At 37.2% G+C, this 10,369-nt stretch overlaps 1 protein-coding gene across 1 annotated transcript; it reads left to right on the top strand.

Moving 5' to 3' along the window:
• Positions 1-548: 548 nt before the first annotated feature.
• On the top strand, positions 549-3,864 carry LOC114178240 (U-box domain-containing protein 11-like). The gene is made up of 4 exons (XM_028064040.1): positions 549-977; positions 1,770-1,886; positions 1,970-2,404; positions 2,503-3,864. The coding sequence occupies exons 1-4, from the start codon at positions 630-632 to the stop codon at positions 3,571-3,573; spliced, it is 1,971 nt and encodes a 656-aa protein (XP_027919841.1). The 5' UTR covers positions 549-629; the 3' UTR covers positions 3,574-3,864.
• The last annotated feature ends 6,505 nt before the right edge of the window (positions 3,865-10,369 follow it).

Raw genomic sequence — 10,369 nt, forward strand, 5'->3', positions numbered from 1 at the left:
ATCCAATTAATTTAAATTGAACTATGGTAAAATTGGACTTGCAATACCAAATTATAATTACTTAAACTAAAATATAATCTAAACCTGTGAAAGACTAAAAATTAAAATTAGACAATGGGTAGTAGGATATAGCTACATATATAGTAGTTTGTAACAAAAATAAAAAATTGGTTAGAAATTCCAAGACATTAAAATATATTATACATTTTAGGAAAAATAGTAGTTAGTTGCATTACAATTCATAATATTCCAAACCCAACTGTATCCTCTTGTTCATTTCTCTCTCTTTCATTATCATTCTTCTCAATTTCAATTCCTCCGAGATTCTCGCTTTGCCCAGTTAAGGCGTCACGTTAACCCTCTCAGAATGAACCAACCAATTAATTATTAATTCTTATTAACTACAAAAACTAAATTAACTATTTTATTTTTCATTTTTTTCTAAAAAAATATTATATATTATATAATTTAATTAATTTAGAAAACCCGATGAAACACATTATTACAGCGTTTTGCAGTGTTTCTACGTGTCCACACTTGATAAGTCTCCTCATACACCTTATTAGACTGTCTCTGACTCACTTTCCTCAACACACAACACAACCTTAACCTTAACCTTTGCAGCGACAATGGCCGGCGAACTCGCCGGAGACCACACACCAGAGCTCCTCTGTCTGGTCCACGACATCGCCGGAATGTGCGTCGACTCCTCCTCCGCCGCACCCATTGCCGCCGACGCCATGTTCCGCAAGGACTGTACCGATCTGGTTCGCCGGATCTCCCTCCTTACCCACTTGTTCGAGGAGATTAGAGAACTCAACAGCAACAACAACAACAGCAACAATGTTGTTGCTTCCGCTTCCTCGTCTTCTTCCTCATCTTCCGCCGCATCTTGGTCCTCTGATCTTATCTTCGCTCTTCAGTCTGCAAGAAGCTTGCTTTCCGTCGCCAGAAACTTCCGTTCCAATTGCTCCTCTGTGAGTTTCTTGATCTATTTCAACGCTAACGCGTGGGGGGTTTCGAAACTTGAGCTACGACTTCGTATTCTTCGGTTTTCCAGTAATTTAGATCTGTAGTTCGCTGCCTAAAATTCCCAAACTTTTAGGTCTTTTTTGCATTCCTTTCAGTAACCGTAACGGCAGCGTACAAAGTTTTTTTTGAGGAAGATTGCTCTTTAATTTTGTGTTGGTTATAAAGTCCAATTGTTACTTGTGAGAGTAGATATTTCAGGAAATTGTTACTTTAATTTTTTGTTGAGTGGGTGTAATGCGTGCAATCAAATCACTAGCTATTGTCATGTTTCAGTGGAGAAGTAAAATACCTCCCCTATAAGTTAGTCAGGGCTTGCTTATGTTCTTTGCGTTATGTTCTTTGCGTTATTTACAAAGAGGGTCGGTTTTGTAGAAAGACTATTCTCGCACAGCGTGGCGAATCAAGGTTTGAGTCCTTTATGAGAGAGGGTCTTGCATTTGGGGCTAAACGGTGTCTGAAACAAATTTGCTCAATGAGGATATCTGTAGAAAAAAAACAAATGTCCACTGTGTTGTTTCATTGAATGGGAGTGTTCTTCTGTTTGGCATTCTGGTTTTGTTCTTCGTGTCTTTGTTAAATTTGTGTCCTTACGATGTGTTCTTTATATAGAGAGATAATTTTGCACTTGTTCAATTGTTTAAGTCGGAATGTTACGGGGGGTTGAATTTCTGTGGCCATGTCTATATGTAAAAGGATGTCTGTGTACTTCTCTGAAATTTGATGTATCTTGATTTAAGGATGGAGCCGCAAAGACCATTGTCTTCCAATTTCAGTGTGTGACGTGGAAATTGGAGAAACTGTTGAGTGATTTGCCGTATGACAATTTGGACATCTCAGAGGAAGTCAAAGAACAGGTACACTTTGGATGAGTAGGTTGGGTTTTAATTTGATATACTATTTGCTTGAGTTAATTTGCTGATATTATTTGCTTTTCTAGGTGGATTTGGTGAGAACGCAATTGAAACGAGCCTCAGATAAATATGGGTTTATGATTTCAAAGATGCCATCTCATGAATTATCCCAGCCACTGACTGAAGAAATTAGTCAGGTTCTTTCCAAATCCGTAGGTGGATTGTACAAACAACACAGCTGTCCTGAAAATTTATCAGAACTAGACAGCATTCCTAAAAACAATGGAGAGAATAATTGCAGCACAAATCGGCTTGGATCTCTCTTGGAAAGAGCAAGGAGCATCCCTGCTTCTTCTGAAGTTCTCTTTTTGAATGAATCTGATCCTGAAAGTCAAGAAATTTCTGAGACAAAAAGTCTACCTGAGGTTAAAAGGCCTGAAGCAATTGTGATTCCTGAAGATTTTCTTTGCCCTATATCCTTGGAACTAATGAGAGATCCTGTTATTGTGGCGACTGGTCAGGTAAATTCATCTCATCAGATCAAATGCTGCATCAACAAAAGAAATATTCCTGCAAATTTTTCTGGTCTTCTAAATTTCCTGCTTCCTTTATTCTGCAGACGTATGAGAGATCTTACATACAGAGATGGATAGATTGTGGAAATACAACGTGTCCGAAAACTCAGCAGAAGCTCCAACATTTGACACTCACACCAAATTATGTTTTAAGGAGCCTTATTTCTCAGTGGTGTATAGAGCACCATATCGAGCAGCCAACAGGACTAACTAATGGGAAAATAAAGAAGAGTGATGGGTCGTTCAGAGACGTTACGGGTGACATAGCAGCAATTGAAGCTCTGGTGCGGAAGCTCTCCAGCCGATCTGTTGAGGAGCGTAGAGCAGCCGTTACTGAAATCCGATCACTATCCAAACGAAGTACTGACAATAGGATACTAATTGCTGAAGCTGGAGCAATTCCAGTTCTAGTGAACCTTCTAACATCTGAAGATGTATTGACGCAAGACAATGCTGTTACTTCAATTCTAAACCTTTCCATTTATGAAAATAACAAAGGACTTATAATGCTTGCTGGTGCCATTCCATCCATTGTCCAAGTCCTCCGTGCTGGAACCATGGAAGCAAGAGAAAATGCAGCAGCAACCCTCTTCAGCTTGTCACTTGCAGATGAGAACAAAATAATAATTGGCGCGTCAGGAGCCATACCCGCATTGGTAGAATTGCTCCAAAACGGGAGTCCTAGAGGAAAGAAGGATGCAGCAACAGCATTGTTCAATCTATGCATTTATCAAGGGAACAAGGGCAGGGCCATTAGAGCAGGGATCATCACAGCATTGTTGAAAATGCTTACAGATTCAAGCAAATCAATGGTTGACGAAGCCCTGACAATAATGTCAGTTCTTGCCAGCCACCAAGAGGCAAAAATTGCTATAGTAAAAGCCAGCACTATACCAGTTTTGATAGATCTTTTGAGGACCGGATTGCCTCGCAATAAAGAGAATGCAGCTGCTATTCTTCTGGCCTTGTGCAAAAGGGATGCCGACAATCTTGCTTGTATAAGTAGACTCGGTGCCGTCATACCTCTCTCTGAACTTGCTCGAACTGGTACAGAGAGGGCCAAACGGAAGGCTACTTCATTACTGGAGCATCTTCGTAAGTTGCAGCAACTTTGAATGGTGTAGTTCTGCAAACAACTTCAAGTTTCTTCTGTTCTCTCATTATTTGACATAATTTTCCACACTGCGGTTTGCAAACTGGTCATACGAGGTGAAGTAAGAAAGTCAGCCTCTTTGATTCAGTTATTCTTTTCTTGGTTTCTTCTTTTTTAACCCCTGTATGAGCGTGTAAAGAAATCAATTGATATATTGTTTCCTTATGAAATTCTTACACAAGTTCCTGTTTTCGTCTTTTTTAGCTGTTTGCACTGTTGAAATAGTTAACTGTAGCATCTAGCCCTTGTTCTACCGACTACAACTTAAATTAGATCGTGCCAGAATCAAGGCACTCTTTGAATCTCAATAAATGTACTCAGATTTAACATCAAATTTCCCAGATAGAAAAGTCAACAGTTGTCTCCCTTTTTCTTTTCCAGCTTTTCCTAATCAAATCATAAAAGTAGAAGATGGAAAGAAAAAGAGAAGTTTATACGAATATACTCATTCAGAGAATCTGTGACTAATATTTGTTTTGGATATGTTCCTTCCTTGAAGGGCATGAGCTCAGTTTGAACCAAACATTTTTGGTATGCTCCTTCCTGTGCAATCATTGAGTTAACTCCATCAGGATCATTGAGATTAACTGAGAAATTGAAAAGGAATCTTCCTCGAATAAATGCACACTAGATTCAGTGTGAGGTCAATGTGAGAGATCTGCCTAGAACATCTGCCTCATTTACTTCAAGTAGAAGTCATCTTTGAATCAAACAGCAAGGAAGCAACTGGATCCAGTTTATCAGGAAAAGTCCACAAAATAGCCAATCACCCAAGATATGCAGACACCTCCACGCGTATTCAAATCAATTGTAAAATTACTCCCTAAAATTGAATAAGGATCAGTCGATTTAATTTCCTATTTTGACATCTAACTATGTTTTAAATAATATTACTTTACTTTTGAGAAAAATACATGCAAAAATTAAAAAACAGAAATTGTAAAAGTGATAACTGAATTTACCTTTTTATTATAAGAACTAAAAAAGCTATACTTAAATTCGTTTTAGATTTATAAGATGTATTATTGGAGTTATTGATGAATAAAAAATTGTTACACTATTTCATTGGCATTTTGTCTTGGATTATGCCGACAAGTGGTTAAGCTGCAAGATCGGATCCCTTCCCTCTTCTATGGTGTCCCAGTCCTTTTAATCTGCTTCTTGTTTTCACCTTCTTCGTAAAAGGTTCTTTTCATATCTTTTATATTAGCTACTTCAGAAATCGATGATCCGCTAATCATACCACATGTTTCACTTTCATTGACCTTTGTTCTTTCTTTTTCCACACGAGCTACTAGTATTCCGAGACTTTACTTTAAACTAATCTAACTTCTTGATGTTTGGTAAAAATGATTTTCACTTATTGACCTTTGCTTTAACTCTTTTTAGTATTTTTAAGCACTTTTTCAATTATTAGAAATGTTAAAAAGTTAAGAATAATTACATAGCTTTAATTAAAACAACCGTCCCCTAAAATCCAAAAGTAAAATTCTCAGAAAAATGATAAAAAACAAAACTTGAAGCATTTAAATCTAATTATTTTAAGAAACATCTACATTTACAATAACATTTCTTAGCATCCTATGGTTGAACTTTCTTATTAGGTTAAATCTTAGAAAATAGCGTTTTAGAATTGATATATGTTTAAAAGTAGTAAGACTCAATTATTTTAATATTGAAAGGTTTTAGTATAAATAGTTTTATTATAAACGAGTTTCATTATTTTAACGCAATTTTTCTAGAAATCACTTTTCTAGAGTTCTTTGACTTTTCTCTAGAAGTTCTCATCTTCTGTTCATCTGTTGGAAGATCGAAGACTGCTATGGTGATCCTCTTGGCAAGCTCTTCCTTTCTATTTGATTAGTTTCTTCAACTGTGTATGTTGAATTTCTACTTATTTTCTTGTGGGTCTTTTCTGTTCTGGCTTGCATGTGACCCTGTGTAAGACCCGAGAAAATTAAATAGTTAATTAAATAATTATTTAATAAATGCGGGTAATAGGAGCCTTTAAGACATTTAATGCAGAGTGCTATGATGTGGAAAAGTACTAGTTCAAATGGTTGAGAGTACTTGATTGTGTGAGAGGACTTGGGTTTAAGTCCTATGTATGCCAATTGTGTGTTATTTTAATCTAAGAATAAGAACTAAACTTTATTTTTTTGCCTAATTTTATTTTTGGCATGGAGACAAAAAGATAGAAAACCCTAGCTGCCAAGGGAGATAGCTTGAGAGGCTAGAGACAAAACCATAATGATATTTGATTAACCATTAAACCAAAAACTTAATGGTATTTTCGTTTTTAGAGTTAATCTCATTTAATTAGGGTAGTAATTGTGAGAGAGAAGAGAATTGGAAGGGAAATGGTACTGCATTGTGCGTGAAATTCAAGCAATGGTTTCCATAAATGTTTCGTGATGAGTGCTGAGAGAATTGAGAGTGGAAAATATTGTTAAGTGCAAGAGAAGGCTAAGAGAGCTTTTGAGTTAGAGACATATCAAGAATTCGAATTTGGAGCAAGGAATCCAGGTAAGGGGAGCTACTTTCGCATGTTTTAAATCCTTTATGATGTACTGTTTCATTGAATAAACCTTATTGCATGAACCCATTCCCTCATTGTGTTGTTTTCGCGATTCTGGGTTTCTGCCCAGAAATCGCCTGACGGCTCATCAATATGTGCATTGTTTTTGTTTTTGTTTGTTGCCAGGCGGCGAGACAGTGCTCACGTCGATTTGGTTTGTTCTGATGCTGTTTGAACGAAAATCAAGGTGGTTTCTGTAATTGATTTGTGTAGACCCTATTGGGGGCATTGTTGATAGGAAATTAATTAGAATTGTGTGTATAGTACAGTTTGGGGACATACTCATGTATGAGAATCTGTGATCATATGCTCTAATGTGAGAAGGGAGTGAATTGGGGTGGATTCCAGAGAGCAAGGGTTGAGTAAAATTTAAGAATTACATTGAGAGGAGAAGTCCAGCCTATTTTAGGTAAATTGCTACAGTTTGGTTCGATTGACAACAGGGTCGTATATTGAAGGAGGCTGAAATCACTCGCAGGGATGGAGAAACCTAGGTTTAGGCTGAATACTGGTGTATCGCTTGGCGGCACTATGCTTGTCGCCAGGCGATGGCGAGGTGCAGTCATTGGGTTGCGAGTTTGAGTAGTGGAAAATGAAGAGAGGAACCTATGTGAGTGAGTGGTACTAGAAATTTATTAATGAAATTGTAAGGAAAAATATAATTATAGTACTAAATTATGTGAATTGAAAGAGGTTTGGAAGTATGAGTATATTATGGTGTAATTGTAGGAAAGTTAATTAAAGAAAGGGAGAATGATGATTCTAATTCAAAGTTTCAGGTTTGGGAAGTATAGGTTTACTTGGGGATGTACAATTAGGTCACGAGATAGTGTGCCTTAGTGAGTTAAGGTATTAGCTATGAATTGTGTAATATGGATTGAAAGTTAAATGAGTAGACGGTGTATTACTATTGTAATGTGATTAAGGTAGGTAATGTGTGCTATAAGGAACTGTACTGTGTGGTCTAATTTGGAGTTAGGTTGAGTCATTGGATAATGAGGGAAGAAATTGGTAAATCCTAGGTATTGTTATGAGATTGGGAATGAGAATTATAGGTAATGGGATCGCCTGTGGGGTGCCAAGGAATCAAGAATGAGACTTGGATGAATGAGAGTGCCTTGCTACCTTGGAGGAGTTAAGAGAGTATGAGATAATCTGGTTGAGGTGCGAAAACAACAATTGGTACGCTGCTGATACAACGCCTGGCGGCTGGAGCGTGCGTGCCAGGCGATAGGAGCTCCAGGAAGGGGTCTACAATGATTGGCGCCTAGCGGTAGGGTAGGATCCGCCAGGTGGTAGCGAAGAGGTAGGTGTTCTGTTCATGGACCTGGCGCCTGGCGGCGTGGCTTGAACCGCTAGGTGGTCTGCACGGGTTTTGCCTGGCAACGCTTGGGGCTGCGCCAGGCGATAGTGTTGCAGATTATGACTTGTGTGCGTTGCTTTTAAGCAGTGATGCTATACCTGGGTCGGGAGATGTTGTGCCATGAGCGGGTAGGTTCATGGATGGGGGTTAACATGTGATGATATGAGCGGGGAGGTTCATATCCAGTTACTCTCGCGTGGGGATACGAGCGAGGTAGGTTCGTATGTTCCGTGCTCACGCTTGAGAGGTGCTGCGTGCGGGGAGGTACGTGGCTGATGGATCACATGTGTTGGACTACGGGCGGGTAGGTCCGTAGAGCAGGACTACGAGCGAGGACGTTTGTAGAGGCAGGATCACGAGCGGGCATGTTCGTGTGAGCATCACATTCTTGAGTCCAAGGCTAACCATTTTGTGTGATTTGAAGGCTGAAAAGCCTTGGAGTTAAGGTCTTGGCCAAGAACTAATTAGGTTAAATAAGATGAGTATCTTATTATATTCTGTGATTATATATGTTATTTCTATTTTTATCAGTTCACCCTTTCTGTTTGCGTATGGCGATGATCGTGTGATTCGTTGCACGGGAGTAGATGATGATACAGGTGATGTTGAGGATGCTCAGGCGACGGAGTGAGGGCTAGCTGGGATTAGAGCTAGGGATTTTTTATCATGTTTTATTTTATGATTAAGGGTTTTAGAAATTTTAATGCTTTCAATACTACTATTGTATAAATTTTTGGCGTGTTGTTAAACATTTTGAATTTTTCCCGCGTTTGGGAATAATAATATCTCGTCGACTAAATTTCATTTTATATTTTATTTATTTAATTAGTAATATTCCCTAGGGATGTTACATCCTGCTTTGATTGCATGTGACATTTTAATCATCAATATGAGTCTTTGTCGGTTAGTGATCATAATGGTTGGTCATGATCGTTCTTGTGTTGTTCCTAGGTATAGATAGAGCATCATGTGGAGTTAAAGGTGTTTTGGTGTTCCTTGGGTCTGTTGAGCTATTTGAGCTGGTTGATCTGCTTTGTCAGGTAAGAGAAGCTAGTATTGGTTTACTTTGTAGTGTTTTTCTAAATTAATGAATGCATGTTGATGAATTTGATATGTGATGAGTATGGTTGTTTTTGCTTGTATGGTTTAAATTATGCTTCTCAAAGTTGAATCCACAAGTTGTGAAAATATCCATTGGTTACCTGTGAAATTCGTTGTTAGAATTATGCTTGTCGTAGCTGAACCCACAAGTTATGGAAATATCCAGTGGTTACCTATGGAATTCGTTGTTTGAATTATGCTTCTTGTAGTTAAATCCATAGGTTGTGGAAATATCCACTGGTTACTTGTGGAACACGCTGGTATGAAATCTTCATCCTATTACCAAATCCACAAGTTACTTGCGAAACCTTCTGTTTGTTTTCTTCAACTTTAACATGAACTCTCGACTCCCATTTGTCATGTGTGACATTTGTGTTTTTATTTTTGTTTATAAAGTTTTACTAGTTGTTCTTGAACATTGATGTTACATAGTGCTTATTACATGCAATTATGAAATATGATATGTGAATATGATGAATGAGCTGTGTATGACTGTTTGGTATGAGGAACTCGGTGTGAGATTATGCTTTATGGAGAAGTGATGAGGTTATAAGTATAAAAGAGAATAAGTGGAATGAAATGAGAAAAATTGATTTGAATTGTTTGTTGCATAAGGGTTAAGCTTCTAAAGAAGAAGTGTAGTCCTCACTAGTAAGTTGTTATGCATTGGCTAGGGATATATGTTAGTCAAAAGTTATCCTATACTCTACTAGGTTTACAAACTCATATAGAGTGTCGTGGCCTAGGTGGTGAGAGTTGAAGGAGGTTCTTATGGCAATATTAGGGGGGTGGAACCACTAATCTAGTGATGCCACAAGTAACTTACCCTGTCCAGTGGAAATTAATTTATGTTGGTTAGGCCAAGTGGAGTGAGGGCTTTTGCCGCAATCCACTTTTATGACAGGTGAACAACTTTTATGTCTAAGTCAATGCATCAATCCAAATAATTGAGTCTAGAGAGTCTGTAATTATATGTTTGATATTTCTTTTTATGAATGTTTGAAATATGCTATTTTATGATGTAATAAGTTTAATTGTTATATGATTATTTCTTTTATAAACTAGCTTACCCTTGTATTTTGTGTCTTGTGTTGTTCTTCTTTCTTTTGCGATGATCATTTTTTGGTGGTAGCAGATGAGGTTGCAGATTTAGGGGTCCCTTTGAAGGATGAGGAACCATAAGTTAGGTTAGTAAAAGGTTTCTGGGAGCTGTAATAAGTGGTTAACGTGTGTATAAAGTTTGGTTGATTTTACTCGGTTTGTATAAATGATATATTTTGATAATCATATCTTTTATAAGACTGTATTAATATATTTTATATAAATGGATCATCAGTTTTAAATACTATAATGAAATATCCTAATTTTTTTTAAGCCACTAAAATTGAAATGTTACACTGCACATTTGATATTTATGATATATATATATATATAATCCAGACCCGATAACATTTTAAATGAAAGTTACTTCAGTTCAACCCGAGTTCGATAAATATAATATTTTTTGTATATTGTTATTATCTTGGGTGTGCTTTATAACATGAAGAAACTTTTAATCATTACTGAACACTTTATACAGTTATTGAAGGATATTTTGCAAATGGATCTCTCCTGATTTCTGTTAGAGTTTGATCTCCTTTCTGTTGACTTGAATAGTAGCCCAACTTCCCAAAAACACTAACTTATCTCAAAGATTTTTCCAGATAAGAACATTTG

This window comes from Vigna unguiculata, chromosome 3, assembly GCF_004118075.2.
Source record: "Vigna unguiculata cultivar IT97K-499-35 chromosome 3, ASM411807v1, whole genome shotgun sequence".
Taxonomy (NCBI): domain Eukaryota; kingdom Viridiplantae; phylum Streptophyta; class Magnoliopsida; order Fabales; family Fabaceae; genus Vigna; species Vigna unguiculata.

What these genes read in the sequence shown, in the direction of transcription:
- LOC114178240 (XM_028064040.1), top strand. Translation starts at nt 630, where the DNA reads ATGGCCGGCGAACTCGCCGGAGACCACACACCAGAGCTCCTCTGTCTG. An exon ending in CAGAGGAAGTCAAAGAACAG is followed by an intron (nt 1,887 to 1,969) that starts GTACACTTTGGA and finishes TTGCTTTTCTAG; the next exon opens with GTGGATTTGGTGAGAACGCA. An exon ending in TTATTGTGGCGACTGGTCAG is followed by an intron (nt 2,405 to 2,502) that starts GTAAATTCATCT and finishes TTTATTCTGCAG; the next exon opens with ACGTATGAGAGATCTTACAT.